The 24,862-nt window shown below is 39.5% G+C and overlaps 1 protein-coding gene across 1 annotated transcript; it reads right to left on the bottom strand.

The window, feature by feature from the left end:
* Positions 1 to 1,147: 1,147 nt before the first annotated feature.
* On the bottom strand, positions 1,148 to 23,328 carry LOC307266263 (apolipoprotein B-100-like; the record flags this gene model as incomplete). Its single annotated transcript, XM_080048239.1, has 30 exons — positions 1,148 to 1,155; positions 2,773 to 3,436; positions 3,527 to 3,713; positions 3,887 to 3,998; positions 4,093 to 10,098; positions 10,208 to 10,581; positions 10,671 to 10,780; positions 10,870 to 11,030; positions 11,305 to 11,477; positions 11,566 to 11,776; positions 11,887 to 12,017; positions 12,108 to 12,290; positions 12,546 to 12,751; positions 12,857 to 13,024; positions 13,141 to 13,344; positions 13,462 to 13,641; positions 13,748 to 13,943; positions 14,070 to 14,281; positions 14,362 to 14,508; positions 14,878 to 14,992; positions 15,128 to 15,572; positions 15,690 to 15,775; positions 15,892 to 16,016; positions 16,268 to 16,420; positions 17,766 to 17,913; positions 18,022 to 18,167; positions 18,287 to 18,437; positions 18,682 to 18,711; positions 20,920 to 21,449; positions 23,275 to 23,328. 30 exons carry the CDS (start codon positions 23,326 to 23,328, stop codon positions 1,148 to 1,150), a joined length of 11,616 nt encoding a protein of 3,871 aa, XP_079904365.1.
* Between the last annotated feature and the right edge of the window lie 1,534 nt (positions 23,329 to 24,862).

Below are 24,862 nucleotides of genomic sequence, written 5' to 3'. Positions count from 1 at the left end.
CACCAACTGCTTTATAATGAATAATATTACAGTAGATGAGCAGGTATGGAGTGATGTGTAATTAAGGAATTTGCTTATTTCTGGGCAGAAGAGGGCTTGCAATTGTTGGCACAGATTGCATCTGGACATTTTTATTACACTTCACCTATTTTCAGAATCAGAATCGGGTATCAAAATATACTATATATTCACATTGAGTGGGAATCGCCGTGGTCTGATAGTGCAGACATAAAAGAAACATAGAGAACATAAACGCAAGTCAAATAATATGAATATGAAAATTTTAAATTTCTATTTAAAAAGAAAATCTGTACAATTGTGTTGGAGTGAGCATGATCAAACACGGCCCTATATCTCCCTGAATGGTATATGATAGTATTTTCAGGAACTTCTTGATAACATATTCCTTTACTGTTGAGGTGACCTGGTGTTCATGGTTCAAAGGTTTATGGTTCTTTGAATGTTCCTCAAATGCTCAATGAGAGGTTCAGATAAACTAGGCAGACTTGTTTTGGCTTAGAAATAAAAAACAATTATATTTTTAGGCGATATTGAATGAACTAAAACACATGATGCCAAACTTTTTTAGTAAAAATGAAAATAAAACTTTTTGGTGAGGACAGCTGGAACCCAAACGTTTACCTAATAAACACATAGATCTAAACAGGCTTAAGCTAAGGTGCATTTAAGTTACAATTGTACTATTAGGCGCATATTTTAAGTTACCCATTTGCCATTTTCTGCCCATTTACCGCAATTAATTTGTAATGCATTCACAGTTGGATGGTTGGATAATTGCTGATAGGCTTTTGGAAAAATCAAGTTATGTGCAGGACCAAATCTATAGATAATCAATTGTATGGTATGGCACTTCAGTTATTCATTTAGTTACAGAATGATAAATACCATGCAATTTAGTAAAAAACAGACATAAAAAATAAAAAATATTAGCCAATGTCTTTATAAAATTACATTACCACAAGACAGGCAGCCACATTGACCACAAGTTCTGTTTACAGTCTATTTATTGTACTGACTGATTGTCTCTCACATTTCTATAATAGTGCATACAAATTTATAAAGATGATGTTCCAGTGACCCCCTCTGGATGCTAATAGATGTTGCATTTGTGCACCTGTCAGCTTGTTCATGAACCTGATAACCAATGTGAAGAGAGCAAAGTGTGCAAACTTTAGAGTTTAAGCAAAGTTGTATCTCCTTTAATGATTTTATCTGGGTCTGTTTGATTTCAATATTAGCATTTAAATGTAATTTTTCATTAAAAACAAAATGGCATCGGCCAAAAAAGATAACTCAAAGTAATTAAAAAAGATTTGTTGAAGCATTTTACAACATTGCACTGCAACGGGAATTAACACTTGTATGACTTAACAATCTAAAACTTTAAAGCAACGTTCATTCATAAGCAAAGAAGCCGAAAAACAAAAATAGCTTAAAAGTAAGGGAAATAATGCAAAAAGTGAATTTATAGGTTATTATAGCTTCCATACGTTTCAGGGGCAGTGCTGTTTGTAAAATGTCTCTCCTTTACCTGCTTCACTCAGAGATCTTGTTGGTCACTTGGCAGTCACGGAAATGTGACCTCATATACTTCAATCAATGATGAGGTGGCAGTATGAAACTACCCTGATTAACTCTGCTGAACTGGATGCTTGGATGTTATTTGCTAATCAATAAACCTTGTTCTGTTTTTTTAACATTTAGGAAATTTCTTGATAGGTACTTGATTGAGTGGCAGTTACATAACATGTGACAGTTTGCACTTGGAAATGTGTGTTAAACCAGAAAATAGCAGGCCAGTCTGTATTAAGTGCATGAGTTCTAAAGTGTTTTACACCCGATTACATTCAATTGTAGTGTCACTTTACTGATACATGGTCTAATCATTTCAAGTTTCCTAACAAATATTGAACTTTTATAACTCTCTATACAGTGTAGCTTATATACATAAGAAATATATACAGCCCAGAAAAAATTAACTACATCACTTACAAATCAAAATGTTCATTTTACTCAAACATATGCCTCTAAGAGTCAAACAAGAGACACTGAACATTTGGAGTGGTCTCTTAATTTTTTTCCCATATCCATGCAGAGGCAAGTAATGTAGTGTCAAGTAGTTAAAATAAAGGATTCCTCCACAATTATATTCAGTTAACACATTTTATTTCACACAATTATCAAACACAAAGAAATAAATGTTAGACTTGCAACTCATGGTATACAGGTTTTTATGTACCTTTGTTACATGTAATAAGAGTATTATATGCTTTTCCACTGTCTTGATACGTGATACTTTGTGTTTATCTAGATTTTTACATATTGAATACGATCCATCTTGTTTTGAACACTAAAACTATTATGTTTAGATAACACTGTAGCAATTCAAATAGAATAATTGTATTGTTTTAGCTTAATGTTCAAGGGGAAATCAGAGATTAATCTCAAGATTTCTATCCTTAACGTTTACATAAGATATGTACTGAGCAGGAACCTGTTGCAAATAGTCAGTAACAGTGTAGTTCAATTGATTTACTACCGATCTGAAAATATCCAGAATGTAATTAATGGTATTATTTATATAACCAATGTCAAAAGCTGTGTTTGCGTAATTGGTGATTGTTTTCAATAAGCTTACATATTTGTAATAGAAAGCATTAATGTAGATGGCAAAGGCATCAAGGACATCAGACTTTAGGGTATTGTCAACAAACCCTTGAACTTGGTCAACAAATAATTTTAAGGTGTTACCCAGTTTCTCCAGCAATATGTCTAGATTCTTCAGGTGCCTCAAATGGTCCAGAATATGATTCAACATAGTCTTTGCCCTGTCCCTAATCTTATCAATAATTTTGGATCCAGCCATGACATCACCAATGGGAATTGTGACCTGAACCTTACTGATGGTGCCAATTACGACACTGGTAGCATATTCCACATTAACAGCTGCCAGATGGATTGCCTTCTCTAGCATAATAGATATTCTTGTGGTCATCTTGTTCACCACCTCAATGAGAGGGATCATCTCCTCAGATCCAGGCAGGTTGACCTGGGTCTCCTTCATGAACTTGATTGCAGCATCTAGAAAGACCTGAACAGTCTTCTGGTACTGAACAACAGTGTTCCTAAAGAGGATTGACACCTGACTCAGATGTGGGGCATGGTTGTTTGCAATGTTGTAGGCCTCCTCAGTATAGTCAATAATTATATTATTTAGCTGACCAGCGTATCTGATCAGTTGGTATTTCTCAGCATAGGTTGACAAACAAGATGTCATGGCAGGTAGTCTTTCCTGTAGTCCGCTGAGAATGATGTCAGGGGCATCCATCTTAATGACCATCTTCAGATTCATTTTAGCAGTATCCTTGGCAGAAGCTCTGAGGGTGAAGATGTCAACATCATTCCCCGGATCAGACTGTTCAACAGAAGAAGAAAAAACATGAGATGAGGGACTCTTAATCGTTGTAATTGTGCCAATATGATAGCACTAACATGAGATACTTACAGCATAACGGCCATAAAGTCTGGCATTTATCTGGGTTGGGACTCGGCCATGTAGCTGAAGACCCAAGAAGCCAGTAGATGGGATTGAAATTGTGGCACTGATTCCATCTTTGCGGACTGCATAACGCAAGTTCACATCAGTAAAGGCAGGGCTGATTATGTCTACGATCAGGGTGAGGCGGGAGTCACTGTAGAGACAAAGGAATATATCACTTTTCCATAGAAGAGATGCATAAATAAACTTTACTCAGGAAACAGAACTATTGTACATGAAACAATTACAATTATATTTCATCATATGGTGTGTGTGTAACTGTAAAATCCACAAAATATCACTCATAATGCTTATTTAAAGTATTACCTCATTGTATGGGAAAGAACATGTTGAAGTTCCATGGTCAGATCGCTATGGATGAAAACTACCTTCGCATTCAGGTTTACGCCAGCATCTTCAACGTTTATGGTAATGGAAGCTGTTGAATCACATTGACTTTAGTTAAACCTAATAATGACTTTATATTTAATTATGCAAAAGTGTATAATATGTTGTTGTTTTTTTAAACTCACAGTCCAGGTCATAATTCAAGAAGACCATGGCAGTTGTGGCTGAGGACCTCAAGTTGAACTTGAAGACAAGAGCATTGACCTCTACTTCAGCTGCCAGGTTCATGTTGTACAGTGGGCTGACAAACTTGGCATTGGTAGAGATCTTCTGCTTGGAGGTTGTCACATCAGCAACAGTTTTCTCAAAGATGGTGAAGTCACCCAGGCTACTTGGCTGAGAGATATCAATCTCAATATCAGCAGTCAGGGAGGAGGCTGGTGCGAGGTCAACAGTTGCCTGGACAACATGCTTTCCATTTGTGTTGAAATCAAACAGGTTTGCCTCGTTGTTGCCAGTATACTTTAGCACTGCATACACACGGCTCAGGGAGGCTTCAACAGCAAGATTCTCATTAACATCAATGCCAATTACTTTGGTGGTGCCATGGTTAAGCTTGGCATCAGCAATAACCTTGGAGGTGGAGCGTAAGCCATCATTATTAAGATACAGATTAACCTCATTATCCAGGACTCCCAAAACTAGATAGTCTTCAAGCACTGTGGCATCCATGTTTGCCTTAGTGGATGACTCCATGGAAACATACTCAAAGGTTCCATCCAGCTTCAGACTGTGGTCTGCCTCTGCCTTTCCAATAGCCTTTATCACAGGGATGTTGAAATCAGCCTTTATCTTTAAGGTGGAGACAGCATTTGCTTTGGTTTTGGTGTCTGCAACAAGATTTTGGTTTGCCTCCAGTTTGAAGATAGGCAATGCAATCTTTGCAACAGTAGACACAGAGACAGCAGTTTCAAAAGTCTCACTACTCATACTGATGGTGCTGTCATGAGTGCCTTCAAGGTGAAGATTTTCAAGGGACAGGGAATTGGCCAACTTGATTCCTCTCTTGGTGGTCAGACTTGTGGTGCCATCCAGTTTGGCTTTTAGACCCTCAAACACAGAGGCTGTGGTAGCTCCCAGACGGAACACAAGATCATCCTCAGCATAAAGTCCAGCGTTAACATTCAGATTGATGATTGCAGACTTGAAAGACAGCTCTGTGATCATGTTACCCACAGATGGAATTTGGATCAGTCCCATCAAATCAACAAGGTGGGCAGCTTGGCTTTTCTGGTAAACAATCTTGGCATCAACATCAACAACTTGCTCATTAGTTGTCAAAATGTGATTCAGCCCAGTTTGGACATACAAGTCAAGATCATCAATAGCTGGGGTATGTAAGTCAACAAATGGAATAGCAATCTCAGGAATGCTAATGGGCCTAGTCAGGAATTCAAGGTTTGCTTCTGCTTCTACCGCAACAAGAAGGGCAGCCTCTCTCTCATTGTTCTCTACAGTCAAGTTCCCAAACATTTTGTACTGATTAAGATGAGCCAGAGCCACAGTATTCATATATTGCTTGTCTGCCCTAAAGGTGGCAGAGTAATCATTCTGCAGATCAATTTTTGCAGTAAGAGCATCGTTGAAGTTTACATTGGTGTTAACCTTATTCTGAAATTTGAACACAACCTCTCTGGGACAGAGGGAAAAATCAACCTCATTGGTTATGGCTCCATAAACAAAACCAAGTACATCTGTGCTATGGGTTGCTTTCAGCTCAAGTTTCATGTCATGTAGATTGCTGTTTAATGATCCCACTAAAAGGCTGTTTTTGATTGTGGGGCCTTCTGCTTCAGAGCGTATATCAAATCTCAAATAGCTGAATATTACAAAGTCAGCATTCAGGGCCTGTTTCATCTTTATAAGGAATGTATCTGTGTCACTAATAAAGGTCATCTTGACTGCACTTGGACTGACAGTGACTTGTATTTCACTTTTGTGGGTACTATCATGAGAGTTTAAGGTGTTAGTACCCTGATTTCCAACAGTTATTGTAAGAGTGGTACCTTCCTGGCGTGCCACAGCTTTTTGAGTTACAGATGTCTCACCAGTGAGGCTCATGGTGGGTAGGTTGAGCACATGTTTATAGGAAGTGTCAATAGTGGCAGATAAACCACCTTTGGTAACTAGGAAAACTTCATTTAAAAGCTCAGCTTCATAAGGTGATGTGGTGGCCTTTAAAATAGTCTTGGCTGAGGCCTGGACTGATAAGTCAGAAAATGTCACAGACACATGGTGATCCACTGCAAGACAACTGTGAGTGAACTTAAGTGTCTCAGCAGCAATTACATGATACCCCTTAGGAATGGCAATACGAGCAGTGGAATCCAAGTTAAAGTTAAGGACTTCAAAGCTGAGAGATGTCCCTTGGGAAGTCAGAAAAGCAGTCAGATGATGAGTCTCATTTTCATCCAAAGAGCTTTTGACTTCAGCAGCATTCCTAATTGTGTAGATGGGGGAGTTGACTTTTATCTCATAACTCAGTTTACCAAACCCTGGAATCATAATCTCACTAGGAATGATTGGCAGCGTAAATGTTGGGAGTTGTAGAGCACTAACAAGTTTATCTGCTGGAACATGGGGAATAGTTGGAAGGGAGAAATCAGGCAGAGTAATCTCAAGAAGTGAAAACTCAGGGAGGCCAGGAAGGTAGTTGATTGTCAGGTCCCAGCATAAAGCAACCATTTCAACCATCTTCATCTCAAAGTTCAGAACAAAATCTATCAGGTCAATGATTCGCTGTTTTATTTCATTTGTGGAGATGGTATTGGCTTGCACAGTGTGGAAGCCTAAGATTGTGAACTCAGGTATGTCCAGTTGTAGTGGGATTTCAAACTGGTGAAGCTTATCCATGTTGAACTTCATGGAAGGCACAATAAGATCAGTGAGAGGAATGGTGAAGGATGGTATGTTAAGCTCAGTTTTCTTCAGTCCCGTAATAAGTCCTTCAATAATCTGAAATATCTCACTGACAATTTTTTGTTGAGGTGCCACCTTCTCAATAATCTCAACCATATGGGTGACCATATCAGTGCAAGTGGTTACAAAGTTAGTATAGCACGTCCTTGCCAACTGCATATAAGCAGTAATTACTGCATTGACATCCAGTTTTGCAATTTCTTGCTTTATACTTTCAGCAAATTGGTCAAACATATCCTTCACATGTTTAATAAATGCTGAAGTTTTAATGTCTCTCAGTTGTTCCATGGAACCCCTGACAGAGGTCAGAACAAAGTTGGCAACATTTTTAATTGCCTCAAGTTTCTGATGGATTTCAAGAGACTCAATCAGGCCATTCACATGAGCAGTATACTTAGCTATCATTTCATTTGTGTGATGCACAAAGTCATTATAATCAAATGACTTACATTTCTGCTCAATGATGCCAATATACACATTGAACTGTGATATTACATCCTTAATCTCAGTTGCCTTCAAGTAGTTGATGGCATTCTGGAGTACTTGCATGGATTTGGTAAGGATGTCTGCATCCTTCACCGTCTGAACTACAACCCTGATGGTTTCCTCAATTCTGAACTGCTTGATGAGCTCCACAGCCTTTTCCAAGATGGCTTGAACCTTTTTGTCAGCTTCAAAATTGACAATCAACTCTCTCATCTTGGCATATAATGTGTTGATCTTGCCAAGAATGTCAAGGTCTGGAATCGTTCTTCGAACATAATCGGTTATGTTGCTGAACATCTCTGTGGGAATCATATTCACCAGTCTCTCAATGATCGCTTCAAAGTTGTAGGATGAAATGAACCCTTTCAGGTCAGCAATCAAGTTTTGCATGTCAAATGTCTCAATTATTTGTTTGATTTCACTCATGATTGTCTCTAGTGTTGCCTTGATTCCATACTTGGCATCAATATCATGCAGGAATGCAATGCTGCTGCCCTTCAGAGTTTCCAGGTCAAACTGCTGGATCATCTCCTTCATGGTATCAATCACATACACAGCCACAGCCTTAAAGTCATACTCCTCATTGATGGCATTCAGCTGTTCCTGGATCTTCTGGATAAGGGTTTCAGGCAGGGTGCCACTAACAATGATCTCCTTCATCATACCAGCAAAGTGTTGGATGTAAACAGTTAAATCAGCTACTAGTTTCTCAACATTTACCTTCAGGTTAATCAAAGAGGCTTCCACATCTTGCATGGAGATGACATATTCTTGGGAAAAACCATTGAAATATTCTTTCAGCTGAATCATGTTTTCTTCTATATTCAGTTGAGAAATTAAGTCAGTTACATGCTGGGGGAGAGCCTCAAGTTTAGCCCTTATTTCTTCATTGTTGATGTAGTCTTGCAGTGTCTCTGCAATATAGACAACAAAGCCCTTGATGCTTTCGAAGAAGGCAGGCAGATTTTCCATTAGAGATAATGTAATCATATGACTCTCTGTGTTTTTGTCGTACATGAGGAATCCAGAAATGGTGAATTCCTGCTTCTCTGTGGTGTCTGTGTTGAGGATGTTTGTTAGAAAGGTGCCAGAAACCTCAACTCCAGTTCTCTCAGCAGTGTTGTAAACACTCATGGCCTGGTTAAAGGAATGCTCATTTACTTTAGACATAATTTTAAAATCGGTTTTCTGCTCTTGGAGTGACAGAACATTATTCATGTTGTTGTCAAATGTGGTTTCAAGGGAGACACCATTTTCCAACTGTTGGGTTACTGATGCTCTACATTCATGTGAGCTAGCAAAGGCCAGGGGTTGTGCTTTAAGGAGGAACTTGCCGTAAAGCTGTGCGCTGTGCTTACCATACATGGTCATGTCTCCATCAGCATTGAAAATGGCATCAAGGTTCAAATCAAAGGGCACAATACTGCAACGGATGGTGTGGTCAAAGCGCATTGGCTGTGAGATGAAGCGGGCATCGTTGGTGATTCTGGCAGCAAGACCAACAACTTCAAGCTCGGTATTGTGGCTCATGTGAGTTCCAAAGAGCTTTCCAACAGTGCTGCATTTTGCAATAGCAGTCATATCAGCATAGTTGACTTGATAGGTATGCTTGATCTCTTCCTCACCATAGATGGCTTTCAGGCTGCCAGTTAAATCCATTTTGTAAAGCTCTGCCTTCAGCTGAGCCTCATTAATGAAGTTGGCTGCCAGAAGCTTCATGTTGTTATTAACAGTTGCAGCAGCAGTGTAGGGTTTCATGTCAATGGTGATATCATGAGTGTAAGAGGCATACTCACTTGCAATGGCTTCAGCCTTTGAGTTGAAGTCAATACTAGAAAGAGTAATGGTCATAGCGTTGGCATTATCAACCTTAATGTCATTTATTGCAGCCTTGTTGATAATGGAAAGAGTAGCCTTGGAAGCATCAAGCCCAGCATTGAAGGTGTTTTCCAGGGCCAGGGGGCTCTGGAGAGTGGTTGTTCCACTTGTGGTCAAACCATCATGGTTCATTCTCAGGGTAGCCTTGTGAGTAGCCTCATTCTCAAAAAGCTTCATGGTGGCATCACTGTTAATTGTTAGACCATTGATATCAAGAGAAGCAGTCAGCAGAGAATAAACCCGGTCTTCAGAGTGGTCTGCATTTGTTTCAACTCTCATTACAACTTCGCCGGCACCAACTGAGGCTTCAGCCTGGTTACGCAGCTCCATACCAAGGGCAGGGGCATTTGCATCACATTTCAGGGACAGCTTGCTGTCTTTAAAGGAGAGCTCAGCAACATGAGTCAACATGTCTTCAAAGACATTGGTGTTAGACAAAAGGGAGAATTCCCCATTGGCAAGACTTGCTGCAATTGTGTTCTTGGCATTAACAATTGTGGAGTGAAGCTCAAAAGTAGAATCAATCTTTGTTTCTGGCTTGAATGGGAAGATGGTGAATGTCTGGGATGAAATGGTTTTGCCATACATTGGTCCAGCATTGAACATTCCCTTAAAATTGTTCTCACCAGACAATTCTTCAGTGTTGATTCCAGACATACCTGTGTGCTCCAGTACAATAGAGAGACCAAGTGGGCTTGTGACTTCAAACTTGCTGCTTGATTTCAAATTGATTTTGTCGGTTATGGTTGCATCCTCAACAATACTAAGGCTGGCATCAATGAATTTATGAGCCAACGAGCTTTCCAACTGGACTTTGATAGAATCAGTGGTGGCCAACATTCCGGACCCTAAATGAAAAAAATTATTATTGATAGCTGATACAAAGAATGAACAAAACATAATTTTAAAGATTAAATAATCATGAGAAGGAAAAATAAATATTTTTTAATGAAATACCTTTCATCTTTATTGAGAGGATGTCAAGAGGGGAGGTTCCTTTCACATCAAACTCGGCAGAGTATCTTGGTGTCTCCAAAACATCGTTGCCGGCAGCCATTGAAGCCTCCATGTTGTATAGGTTGCTCCTCATCAGAGTCGATAGCTCTGCTTTGCCAAAAAGAGGAATTGACAGGGTGAGGCTCTCAGGGACAACAAGCTCTGGGATAGGAACCTCCACGGAGACAATCTCCAATCCAAACTGGGGAAGAGACACCCTAGGTGTTGTCAATGCTGGTGGGAAGTTCAGCTCTTCTGTTGACTTTCCTCCAAGAGGGACAGGGATAGCGATGGTGAAGTGCTCATTGTTGAAGTAGTAGACAGCCTTTGCCTCACTGTTAAAAATACAAAAGTAAAATGCATAAATATTTTGAAAAAATATTCAGTTAATAGAAAACAAATTCTTGGAAGTCTTCAGACTTACGTATTTAGGAACAAGGTCTCTGGCAGGGAAATCTCAGGCATATCAGGCACTCTAAAGTTCTGAATGTAAGGGATATCAGCACCATACTTTTCCATATAGTTGTTTGCCGCCTAAGAAAAAAGCAAAACGGGTTGTATGCATGATTAATTTCTTAACATTTTAATTAAATCTGAATAATTGCTTGATTCAAGATTCATACCTCCACAAACTTCATGAAGATGTGACGGACCTTCATGTCGGTCTGTCCCACAGGCATGTCAAGAACTTGGTTGCCATACTTGTCAACCAGATCACCATATGGTAATTTGGCGGTCTCAGTGTTCACATCAGACTTGAACTCAACTTCAATCTTGGTGGTGTCTGATACAGTAGAGAACAATGAAATGATTCATTAGACATGACAGAACATTTTCAATGAATACAATTAATAGTAAGGCTGGAAGTAAAGTTACTCCATAAATAAATGAATGAGTAAATAAATAATAATCAACCAGAGATGCCTAAATAAAACTATACATGTATTGTAAATGTTTTATTGCCTCACAATCTTATTTTTAATAATTTATTTTTTAAGACATAAGGAACTATTACAGAGTTATATTCTGAAAGAAAGGGTTACTTGAAATTTAATTACCATATTTCATTGCGATTTTCTGCTCAGAGGTTGCGTCCATGACCTTGATTTCACTCTTAAGCTCCAACTCCAATTCTTCATCACGTTTCATGTTAGCTGTGACAGTGGCATCAGCGTTGATCAAGGGGACAAGTAGTTGGATTTGCAGCATACCCTCCTTCATGGCAACAAGACTGAAAAAGTAATACATTAGTTAGTATAATCTCAAGGATGAGGGTGACATGAATGTTAAATCATGAGAAGTTATAGTTGACTTCTTACTTGGCACGGCCAACCAAGGAAAGCTGAGGAATGTTCTTGTTTATTAAATCAAGAGAGATGGAGTGAGTTCCTTTTCCCTTGGTGTTTCCATTAACAACTCCAAGCCTGAGTCCTGCCTCCACATCGTAGTCAGGGATCTGGACGTCAGCTGTGATGAAATTCTTCTTTCTGTTATATTTCATAATTGCTGTAGCTTCAGTGGGATCTGCGCCTGTTGACCAACCAAAATATGCACATTACACAACTCCCCTACACTTTAGAGCTTTTTTCTCAAATAAAACAGATTTTTTACCATAGTGTCCATTAAGTAGTATTCATTACCTTCAGCCCTCAGAATGAACTTCACAGAGTCAACCTTCTGCCGACCCTCTTCTCCCTCCTTGAGGAGCTCGTAAGCAACAGTGGCAGTGTACTCAGTAACCTCACCAGTGGGGTGGAGCTCCACAGCAAATCTATTTAGATAAAACCAAAGTCAGCCACCATTCTGAATTCATTTAAAAAATGAATTATTATTTGCTGTTTGTGTATGAAGTTTTGCTCACTGGCTGTCTCCTGTGAAGGGGAAGTAGGGGGCTGTCTCCTGAGAGAAAGCATCTGTGTACACTAGAGCAGTACAAATTTTCATTCCAGCGAAGAAGGGAGTGCACTCATGAACATCAACCTTGTCCATCAGCATAGAGGGGATGGTCTTAACCTCTGATCCAGTCACTGCCACTAGGGTGTTTCTAAATATTAAATGTAGAAAAGTGTGTTATCTTTGGTTGTTTTCATTCAAATGTAGTAAGGCAATCACACATATAACATCCCCTAAATAATTTTTTTACGAAAATATAAAAATAATAGCCTATATCAAAAGCTACAAACAGCTATCTTCAACTTTTCCTTGTCAAATGACAGTTCCCCCTTTATACTTCATCTAATAATGGTTTTGCATGCGTTTAAGAATATTGCATTATATAATCTGTTCAATTCAGACTTACGTCATTTTGATGAGCTTTGCAGGACTCATTGGAGCAGGGATAGTCAATTTAAGATTTTCCTGTCCCATGGAGATCTTGGCGCTAAACCCACTCTCGTGGAAAATGTTGGTGTGCATCTCTAATCCAGAGTTGACATATTCAGGGAGGTGGGAGCCAACCTGAGTAACAAACTCAACACCAGCAGATGGCATGAAGGTAACCTCGCTCTGTGGACACACATTTGACAGAGGTAACTTGGTGTTTCGATTATGTTTTGTAGAAAATCATACAGTTGCAAAAGGTTTTTTGGAAATAATTTTTAAGATATTTACCATGTCACGAGCAATGCTAAGTCCACCCTTGATGCCAGGGGTGAAAGTACCAGACAGTGCAATCCTCAGAGGCACACCAGTGACAGTTGGCAGGAAGAATTCATTGTCCATGAAGATGTAGTGGGCAAAGATTGTGTTGTCAGCCTTGGTCATCAGTGCCTGCATAATCTGTGGCAAATACAAATACAGATAGCACATTTAAATCATAAACAACACATTTCTGAACGAATGCATTGTTTCATTTTCAACATCTTTCTTTCAAACACAGCAAACAACTTCCTCACATCGATAGGGAACATCTTCATCATGCTGTCAATCATCATGGCAGCGGAGTAGGCCATGTCCTCCATTTCGTTGGTCTTCAGGTATCCCAGCTCATTTCCCAAAAGTCTCAGATAAATCATTGCCTCAGGAGACTGTGCTGTCTTCATGTCCCTCACAAGCTTGTTGAGGTTGCGTCCTATGTCCCTCATCAGGTTATGGGAGGCCTAAACATGGATGAACCCTCTATTACAACCTTTTCCCTTATGAAAACATTGATTATCATTGTTACAGTGGACATAATATCATATTATAATGTGCACAAAATAGATTGCTTTGAGTACCTGTCTCTTCATTCTGTCCTTCTTCATAGCAGGAAGCATGTTCTGCAGGATCTCATTGACTCTAAGTGGCATGTTCTCAGAGACAAAGTACATTGTCTTCAGGGCAGTGTCAGGGAAGAAGCCATTCTCTCCAAACAGGGCATCAACAGTTGGCTCAAAACCTTTGCCCTCCATACCAATCTGTAAAGGTGGCACATTTAAAACACAAGGTATAGAGCTCTGCAAATTGTCTTTATAAATCTGTCTCATTGCCCAGATTGAATTAAAAATTGCTCAAAATGTTTACCTCCATCATGTCAATGTCATAACCAAAGGCCTTCAGAGTCATTTCAAGCATGACCTCCTTGGGCAGGTAGCTGGTATCATCAAACATCATGTTGCCCTCCACAGATCCCATCTTGTAGTTGCGGGAAAACTTGGTGAAGTCCATCATTGGCCCGATCTCATTACCCTGCAGTGCATCACGAATCTTCTGTCTAAGTCTGTAGGACAGAAAAAAATGAAAGTTACAGATTAAACAATGATGGTGATCATATGGCGATACCAAATATCCATGCAGTGATACAACAAAAAACTAAATGATAAAGCTGCAAATGCTTCACACTTACTCTTGGGTCTCTGGCTCAGTTGAGGACAATATGTTGGTAATGTGGGAGATCACAAAGCTCTTGACCTGTTTGTCCTGCTCATTGGGCAGGGCATCCACCAGCTGGGCCAGTTCAGTGGGTTGGGGGTCCTTCATAAGTACCAAATATGCAGCAATGCGCTTCTGCATCGGACTAGCACCATCCAAAAGCACCTGCATGAGAACTTCTCTGCCCTGAAACAAAAGCAATATGAGTATACAGTAGAATTCATAATTTAGATAATCTGTAATAGCCTTTACACAATTTGACTTGCCTCTTCAGGGACAGGTGTCAGCCTGTATGCCTGGATGGCAGCCTGTTGCACAGCCAGAGAAGCTTCAGGATGATTCACACAATGGATCACAGCAGCTCTGAGTGCAGGACCAGCAAGTCCAACAGCTTGGGCCATGTTTCCAATAACCTACAATCAAAACAAAATGTTTCTCATTGGGCAGAATCTAAACTCAGGACATGCTTCGGTAATAGACTTGAAGTCAGGTTTTGATGTTTAATTTTTTAACCAACTTCTCTTAATTACCCATCTTTCAAATGTTATATCATTCTTCCCCTGTCTTAACTTTCCATTGAGCATGCATTTCTACTTCTCACTTTGGTTGTAGTGCATATTTTAAATTCTATGCACAGTACAAGTTTGTACAAATTCATAAAAGAGAACCAATAATACTGTAATTTCAACTGAATACGTATTATAGTAGGACAGAATTGGTGTGCATCTGCATAATAATCCTTTCATTGATTTACATTTTGCGCCTTGGGCTAAGATACCTACCCTTAGTGTCATGAAAGTGTTGTCCTGGTCACCGGAACAGTCACCCAGCTGGGCAGCCATGAACTCAGCAACAGAGAAAATCTCAGGGATCAGTTTAGCCTCAGCTTTGTAAAACCTGTGGAATAATAATAATTATTATCTTTTTTACAATTCAATCACGTTTTAAAATAAATCTTACACAAAGAGGAAACATTGTTAAATATTATTTTCGATCTTAAACCTGTAATAAACTATTCTTAACTTTACTCACCTCTTGACAACATTGCTCAAGGCATACATGATGGGCTTGCTGGGTTTGTATTTGGCCATCTCCAGCATGTCATTGATCAGGAGGGCAGATGGATTGGACATGAGTCCCAAAGCAAAAACGGTGGCATCAACCTCAAGTGAAGAGCTGTCAAAGGTCCTGAGAATCTGCATGATGGCACTGCTGCACTCAGGGGTTCCACACTGGGCCAGAACCTGGTAGGTCAGGACACGGGACACTTCAAGAGCCTCAGGAATGGCGGGAGTCAGGGTCTCAGTCTTCATGCCACGCACCATGGTGACCAGCTTGTGGAAGAGGTGGGCCCTCCTGTCACCTTCGGTCTCGGGCAGAGTGGCCAGTTCTCTCAGTAGGCTTAGACCTGCATCTTTATCCTGGACAACACTCCTGTCCTCGACAACTTCCATGTGAAGACCCTTGACAATGTCATCTGTGAACAAGAAACAACAAGAAATTAGAATTGGAATTAGTTGTGCATACCTTAAGCACCATTTTTGATAATATGCTATTCATGAAAAAGATAAAAAAAATAGGAAGATGCGCTTACTGTGATAAAAGTCTTCTTCATTGTGAGGAGAAACCTGAACCAGAGTTAATTCTTGCCTTCCAACATTGGTAACTCCATATTCTCCCCTGTGAACAGGTAAAACTGGGTTGGAAATTACAGTAGAATCCTTGGACAAGATATAGTAACCCATACACTTGCATAGCGAAGCACAGTATAAAGTGCAGTGTAAAGTTTAACTCACTTGTGTGAGAAGGGAATGAGAATGTGGTTCTCAGTGCAGGATCCAGAGGTCATGTGCTTTTGCTCATTGTCAAACTTGTAGTTGCAGTTCTGTGAGCTTTTTACCAGCTGTGCAAGAGGGTAGTGCTGAAAGAACAATAATTTAATCTGTAAGATTCTTTTTTAATGATTTTAACAACATTGAACAAGAAATGCTCAGAGTGCTGAGAGATTAATTGTCTCCCAAACAGAATTAGTGATTCCCAGTGATGAGATTTCTGTCGGATCTTGAGTCAGTGAAGTTGACAAAATCAGTTCACAAGTTGTTCTTATCACGACACATGTAATTTGTCAGCATTTCAAACTGGACACACCCATGTGTTGATTGTATATCTTACCATGCCTGAGATAAGTGCCAAGGGGCTGCTGTGATCTCTTATGGGGATGAATTTGTCACATTTGGACAGATCCCTCTTCAGGCTAATGTCAGTAGCAATGTCCTCTCTAGTGTTGATGGAGTAATGGGTCTTGCACATGCCGTGGATAGTTGGCTGAAATGGGTATACACAGATATATGGATGTCATGTTAATGCCATTGCATTATCTTTTATTATGCTTGAGGAAAGAGTTCCCAGAAGTACAGTCATATGAAAAAGTTTGGGAACCCCTCTCAGCCGGCATTATAATTGACTCTGCTTTCACAAAAAAAATATAAAAGTGGTATGTCTTTAATTTACCAGGAACAGCTAAGTACTGGGATGTTTTCCAAACAAAGATTTTTTGAAAAGCAGTATTTGGTTGTATGAAATAAAATAAAATGTGAAAAACTGGCTGTGCAAAAATGTGGGTACCCTTGTGGTTTTGTTGATTTTAATGCCTGTAACAGCATGTAAAACTGATGACTTTAAACACAAAGTTGGTTGGATTATGTTGTTAAGCCTTGAACCTCATAGAAATGTCTGTTTAATCATCAGAAAATTTATTTTAGGTGCCTCATTGCAAGTTGCACTTCTCTTTGACTCTCTGCTGAAGTGAGACAGAATGGGATCATCAAAACAGCTCCCAAAAGATCTGAAAAACAAAGATTGTTCATTGTCATGGTTTAGGGGAAGGCTACAAGAAGCTTTCCCAAAGGTTTCAATTGTCAATTTGCACTGATTTGTTGAACCATGTACAGATACACAATCTGCAGCCAGATGTTCTTGCAGGTCTTTGGAGGTGATCTTTGGGTTGTGTGCAACCATTCTCACAATCCGCCGCATATGCCGCTCTTGTACTTTTCTTGGTCTGCTAGACCTGGGTTTAACTGCAACTGTGCCTGTGTCCTTCCATTCCCTGACAACGTTCCTTACAGTAGAAATTGACAATTGAAACCTTTGGGAAAGCTTCTTGTAGCCTTCCCCTAAACCATGATAATGAATAATCTTTGTTTTTAAGATCTTTTGGGAGCAGTTTTGATGATCCCATTCTGTCTCACTTCAGCAGAGAGTCAAAGAGAAGTGCAACTTGCATTTAGGCACCTAAAATACATTTTCTCATGATTAAACAGACATTTCTATGAGGTTCAAGGCTTAACAACATAATCCAACCAACTTTGTGTTTAAATTCATCAGTTTTACATGCTGTTACAGGCATTAAAATCAACAAAACCACAAGGGTACCCATATTTTTGCACAGCCAGTTTTTCACATTTTATTTTATTTCATACTACCAAATACTGCTTTTCAAAAAATCTTTGTTTGGAAAACATCCCAGTACTTAGCTGTTCCTGGTAAATTAAAGACATACCACTTTTATATTTTTTTTGTGAAAGCAGAGTCAATTATAATGCCGGCTAAGAGGGGTTCCCAAACTTTTTCATATGATTGTATATATAGTAATAAGTAGGGGACATACCATATTTTTATTCTTGTGTTCTTCCAGCAGAGGCACAGCCAGGGCAGACAGGATTCCCCTCTTGATGTTCAGGATTGTTGTTGTCTCACCATCCTCAGGGTACAGTTTCACATCGTACACACCCTCAACCATAACCTTCAGAGGATATCTACAGGAAATACAATATTTAGATCATTAAGTCCAAATGAAAATGTGATTCATTGCATGTGTGTTCAAGCAAATGGACATGTCATTGAAAACTGTTAAACTAATGTACCTCTCCATTTCAGCTGCAAATGCATCAGAGCTGGGTGCAGGACTGAACACAGGGGTGCCCTCAGCGTCCATGTCTGTCACCTCACTCAGGCTACAGCCAGTAGTGCGGACAATGAAACTGCAAGTCTTAGGTACTTCGATTTCAACCTGTTTCAAAAGATTAGTTTAGACCGCTAGTGTAGAAAGAAAATGGTATGTTTGAATTGATTTTATAGAATGTACTGTATAATGGTGACATTTTGAGGTTTTAGCACAGTTGAATGTACCTTGCAAGTTGCCTTAGGTCCATTCCTGAGATGTGAAGCACCATTGATAGCGTTCAAGGACTCAGCTTCGTACAGGTATTCATACTTGTGGTAAGCTTTGTACCTTTGGTTTACTGGTGAAGAATATACTGATTTTAGTATTCTGCAGGTACTGTGAGAAAGTGCCACAGTTTGTCTTAGCATGTCAGCCAGTATTGAGAGCAGAGTGCTAAATAAATTAGACATAATACAGTGTTTTAATAAAGTAATGTTAGAAAAATTACATCATTCTAGCATCAAAGTTCACTTGCCTCTTAATTAAATAAAGTGTCAAATATAAATGTATTGAACAGCTACAGCATAATTTGCATCAGCTTCCGGTTGTGTAATTTACACATCAAAATACTGATACTTACCAAGGCAGCTTGACTGTTCCACTTGTGCATCTGTAAACACAATCATGAAAAAATTAGATGATAAAGGCTTCATACCCTCTTTCAAGAAAATGTATACTAATATATTTATGGTATTCCAAAAGCAATCTAATTAAAAGTACATTTGAAAATTATTAACATTAGTAAAATAGTATATTAAGCATCGAAAAAACTTACATGTCAAGGTAAATGTGATTAGGAGAAGTGGAAGACAGAGCTTTGAGTCCCCCATCGTTGGCCCTCAGTGTCTCTCTCCTTTGCGCTCCTTTGTGAGTACTCAAAAGAGACTGATGCCTCAACCTCATTGTAGGCCTTTTATGCCAAAGGTACACTACGTGTGAATAACATACAGTACAGTGTCCGCTCCAAAGTCCAATCTATACGTATGTGTGGAGGGACAAAGGCTCAAGATTGCCAAGTTTCCTTTTTTGTTGAGATATTTGAATTCAAGTATTCATGTAGCATTCTGTAAGAGATGATTTAAAGTTACAAATAAGCAAAAGTGCATTATTCATCATTATGCTTACAATCTGCATTACTGAGTAACGAACAGTAGAAAGAACATGGTTTTATCATTCACGGGTCATGAAAAATATACATTCCGATGCAGTTCATGGCGAAACTGCATCTGCAACGGCTCATTTCAGTCAGTCATTTCAGTATCATATTTTGAAAAACAATAATATTATTGTTTCAATAAATGATTTCAATGTTTGACATATTTCAAATACATTCTTAATCATTAACAGCAAATATTAAAGATTTCAACATTTGCTGCATTTTCAGTTCCTTAATGTTTTCTTGGTGTACTAAGTTGAGAATCACATATTGCATAATCACAGTTAAAGTGCTTATTCAAAAGCACTACCCAGAAACTGTGGAGTTGTGCCTCTGGGTCATTGATAAGGAGTTGTTACACTGAACTTCAACAGGTTATTATCAAGCTCTTGTCAAAGGAGCATTGGACTACAGTCTCTGTCCCCAGTCTAGACATGAAGCACATACAATAAGTCTTACACTCTCTAGACTGCTTAACTCTTATCATAACACACTAGAGTCCATACCATTTTAATTCTCCACAGATCATGTAAGAGCCTGTCTGACTTGAATGCTAAATTTACCTTTTAGTATTATTTTTCAATTACTTGCACAATGCAAACGAGTCCTCCGCCAACGTTGGCCAAGGACACATGAAGACCTATCATCTTCAAGTTTTCTTGTTCTAGATAAATCATTAATATAGCCAACATTACATGTCTTACAAAAGTAGAAACAGGAAAACATTTTTAGTTTTTGAGTGTTTAACTAAATAAGAACTTATACATTTTTTTAAACTTTTTCTTTTGTTGTTGCTTAGTTATTTACAATAGTCATGAATGTTTTGATGTTACAGAAAAATACTTGAGATATGAAATACGTTTTCGGGGGCTTTAATAAATAGAGACATATTGTTTCCAACCAAAAAGATGATACCTATACCTCTAATACTTGAAATGTTGTGTGTTCGAACACATGAACTTATGTACACATCTCAAATATCTGATTTACTGTTTCTAACTAACCTGATAATTGTCAAAGCTGCCAATATCCAATCTAAGAAAGTGTATCATGTAAAACTGTTTTTGATATGAGACCATACACTCTATTAACTGAGATGGTTTGACAAATCCCAGTTTACACCATTAGATGGCAATGACAACAAGGATCAGTGTGTCTGTGATTGTTTTAACTGTTCTATTGTGTTTGAAAAGGGTTCACACCCTTGGTGTTCGTGGGTCAAACTTGACCCATATTTAAATTAATTAACAAACACTGACAAAAAATTATTATTCAGTAAGATAAGATAAGATAAGATAAGATAAGATAAGATAATCCTTTATTAGTCCCTCAGTGGGGAAATTGCGGGAATACAGCAGCCTTGCATACAATAGAGACACATAGTAATAAAATAATATAATATAAATAAAATACAATAAAATACAAGAAACAGTAAGAAAATTTCTAATTAAATATACAGACGGAATAAGAGTATATATACATATAAAAGTGCTTCAGCGTATTTATATTGCACCAGCTGAGTACAATTAAAGTGTCCACAGTGAGTAAAGTAAAATAAAGTAAAATGACCATGTGTCCAAAAGTCCTGAAATGAACATGGATTAATGAGAGCTCAGTTTGTTGTGCAGCCTGACAGCAGCGGGGAGAAAGGACTTCCGGTACCTCTCCCTCAGACACCGGGGATGAATCAGCCGGTGACTGAAGGAGCTGTGCAGCGCTGCCAGAGTGTCCTGCATTGGGTGGGAGGCGTGGCTTAACATGGACGAGATCTTAGTCATCATCCTCCTGTCCCCCACCACCTCCACGGTATCCAGAGGACGTCCCAGCACGCTGCTGGCCTTCTTCACAAGCTTGTTTAGTCTCCTCCTGTCAGCTGCAGTGATGCTGCTGCACCAGAAGACCACTCCATAAAAGATGGCTGATGCCACCACGGAGTCAAAGAAGGTCTTCAGGAGTGCTCCCTGCACCCCAAAAGACCTCAGTCTCCTCAGCAGAAAGAGTCTGCTCTGATCCTTTTTATATAGAGCGTGTATGTGGTCGGACCAGTCCAGTTTGTTGTTCAAGTGAACACCCAGGTACTTATGAGATTTGACGATCTCAATGTCCAGTCCCTGGATGCTCACCGGTACCGGAGGAGGGCGTTTACCCCGGCGGAAGTCCACCACCAGCTCCTTGGTTTTACTGGAGTTTATCTGGAGGCGGTTTCGCTGGCACCATCCTAAAAAGTCCTGGTTCAGCTCTCTGTATAGAATGTCTTATCTAGTAAATTATTAATAATCCATAACTATAACATATAGGGGAGAACGGGGGAATGTGAGACATCGAGTAATGTGAGACACCCCCTGTATCTAGGCAATGGAACACATTTTTGGTCATGTGAGATATATGTTTTCAAGCCCCTCTCATTTCCCCTTGGCCATGAAAGAGAGGACCTCATGGTGATGTATGCATGTTTTTTTCACAAAAATTTATTTTTTGTATAATATTAATCTCAAAAGGAATCTAGTTGTAGTCTTGCAATATGAGACCCCCTGTCTTTTCGAAATCTGACTCTGCGACTGAAAACTAATGGTAGTAGTCTTCAGGTGTAAGAGGGTTTCAGTCTTCAGTCTTTTCAAAGTATTTTAAAAGTCCTCTAGTGTAAGCCCAGCATTAATCGAATGTTGTGCCAAAGCAAATTGATTCAGGTAGAAAAACTTGTATCATACATGTTGATGAACTACCAACATATGAAACCATGTGATGATGATAACTGAAGATTAGCCTGAATTGCTGTGAGAGGTATTTTTTCTGAAATTGTGGCAGTGGGGTAAAGTGAGACAAATGCTGTGGGGTAAAGTGAGATAGTGTATGTGCCCTCTTTTAATGAATCCATTATATTTGAGGAACCAAATCAGATCACTTGATTTAAGGCACCTGTTTGACAGTCTATAGGGGAGAGTGGCCTAAATTGTGCATTTTGGAAGTTGTGCCACCCCTTGTTTCTAGAAACCCGTGGAAGAAATTGGAAATGTGACCACATATTTAAGAAGAGCCATCCATTTGACTCATCCTGTAAAGCAGGGAGACACAAGGAATAAGATATAAGCACATTTAAGCTCAAAAAACGGTGTTTTGCCTTTCAAAGTAACATTTCCATGATCAAGGTTTTTTGATTATTGTGTCTGAACAATTATAGAAAAGTTTGAAAACATTTGACACGTTTTAGTGCTTTGGTATGCTACATTTTGAGTCTATACAGTTAGCATGATGTCAGCCCTAAATTGCTGCATCATGCTTATTATCCAAATTTCTGGGATTGGGGTGATTTGTGCCAAAGGGCCTGGGTGAGTTATAAGTAAGTAAGTAAGTAAGTAAAATGTAATTATAAAAGCACATTTATGACAGTTTGCACTGTCCAAAGTGCTGTACATAGTGCATTCAGTAGGTAAACAATGAAGGTAAAATAACAATAACCAAAATAAAAGACGTAAAGCCCATACATCCACATAAACACAGATAGTAGTGCAGAGGTAAGATAGTTAATGGGGAGGAAACACCAGGGTGTACATATGGGTTTTGAGCCTTGATTTAAAGGCAGAAATGTAGGGGAATCACATTTGTCAGGTGGCAGTTGGTTCCACAAGCACGGAGCAACTAGTGCAAAGTACATTTCTGAGAGTTGTGCCAGTGGCATGGCTGTATACGCTGGTCACCAAAAGAAAGTGATTGTCTACAGTAACTCAGAAGAGAGTGACATCTCAATTCCACTTAACGACACCACTGATGAGAGTTCAGATGGCCAGAAAGATGATGATGGTGACTTTGTCATTGTGAGCTTTGCAGGTAAAACCATTAGATATGCTAGGCCTTGTTTAAGAAAATTGTTGTGGGATTCCAACATAATTATGTTATCTTATATTAAAAGAAGTCAACACAGAACTTTGTGTTGATCAGAGTTTAGGGCAAGAAAGTCACAGGTCATACAGTGACCTTACAAACTGCAACAACAACTGTTGACACACACAGCACACAAACTGCGACACAGCTCACAAAGTTGCAAGCAGAGTAGTAAGCAGACACCGGTCCCATGTTGAAATATCTGTCCTACGAATAGGCCATTTGACATTAAGAAATGTTACACTCTCACCCACACACCCCCACACACACACACTCACATACACACACACACACACACACGCACACACATGCACACACACTCTCACCCACACACCCCCACACACACACACTCACATACACACACACACACACATTCACACAGACACACACATTCACACAGACACACACACACACGCACACGTACACAGACACACACACACACACAGACAGATAGTGTATTTAAACCAACCGCCTTCACTAGATCGGGGCCTTGGCCTTTGCCTTTGCGCCGCGGGGGGCGGCTTCTATGCCCGAGGAATGAAGATTGCTTATGGGAACTCTGTACCCCCAATTGTCAAAAGTAGGGCAGGGTAGGATAAAGATCTGAACTATTGTAATGAATAAGTACCTTTGTGTTTATAGTAGAAGTTGTCCACTAAGCTGATATCCTGTTATGTCAACCTTTGAATAAAGAGTCCTGTTAGACCGATCTCCTTCTCCTCCGTGTCTATCTGAAGCCTGTGAGATGTCTCCTTCTCTCTCAAGTAATATCAAATGTAGTGGAACAATGGGCCCCTCGGCCACGATGACAACACATTGTTCCACCACATTGTCCTTCAATCTTTGTCAACTATTTACTTTAAATACACCTTAAATAAGTGATTGTCTAATGGGTTTGTCTTGCATTACAGTTTATGAGATATATATCAATGGCACAATTCACCCCATGGTATTCTCTCCAACCGCACAACTTACACTACACCGGGGGCAAGTTGTGCATCAAGACAACTTTTTTTCCGAAAGCTATATTTCTTCAACAGTTTATTCCAGATCCAAAGTTTTTATTGCCAGGGATGCACAACACCCTGAAATATATGTACATATTTGAGTTGGAGACTTTACTGTCAAGGCATTACTTTAAAGGCACTACGAGTAAAATGGCACGTTGGCGTCCCCTTTGGACAAAAGCGGTAGTATTTTTACGACGCCCGCTGTCGCAAATGCTCGTGCCAGGCGCGTGAGCGTGGACTGAGAAGGGCGCAATATAGTGCATGTTCGTGTGTTGAAAGTGTGAGGACTCTTTTCGGCTCCGTGAGAGTGGTTTTGACACTGCATCAACTAATGCCAGTCAGTACACACACCTGCTTGCAATGAGTTGATTCAGCAGCGTCACCTAACTACTCTCTCTCTCACGGAGCTGTGTCCTCACAGAAAGCGAATGAATGAGAGACGGCAGTTAGTAGACTATGGATCACGATGAGGTAATGTGTTTGTGTTGTTGATGTAAATAATGACTATTTCAGATAATGGTTATCTGATGATGGTGAAGCAAAGCAAACTTTGTGTTAGTACCAACCGCTCATTCATTTAGCAGTCTAGTTTCGCTCTCGTGAAATTGTATACACGTTGCTTGGCAACGTCCTCCCGCCCGCCTATCACTCACTCTCCCTTTTCGCTTTTCTTCATTGCATTCTCTTTTTTTTCTTTGATGGTTCAGCCCCGTTAT

This window comes from Ammodytes marinus, assembly GCF_949987685.1.
Source record: "Ammodytes marinus genome assembly, chromosome: 19".
NCBI lineage: Eukaryota > Metazoa > Chordata > Actinopteri > Uranoscopiformes > Ammodytidae > Ammodytes > Ammodytes marinus.
Note: the sequence above shows the minus strand (reverse complement) of the source record. Positions and strands in the feature narration are given on the sequence as shown.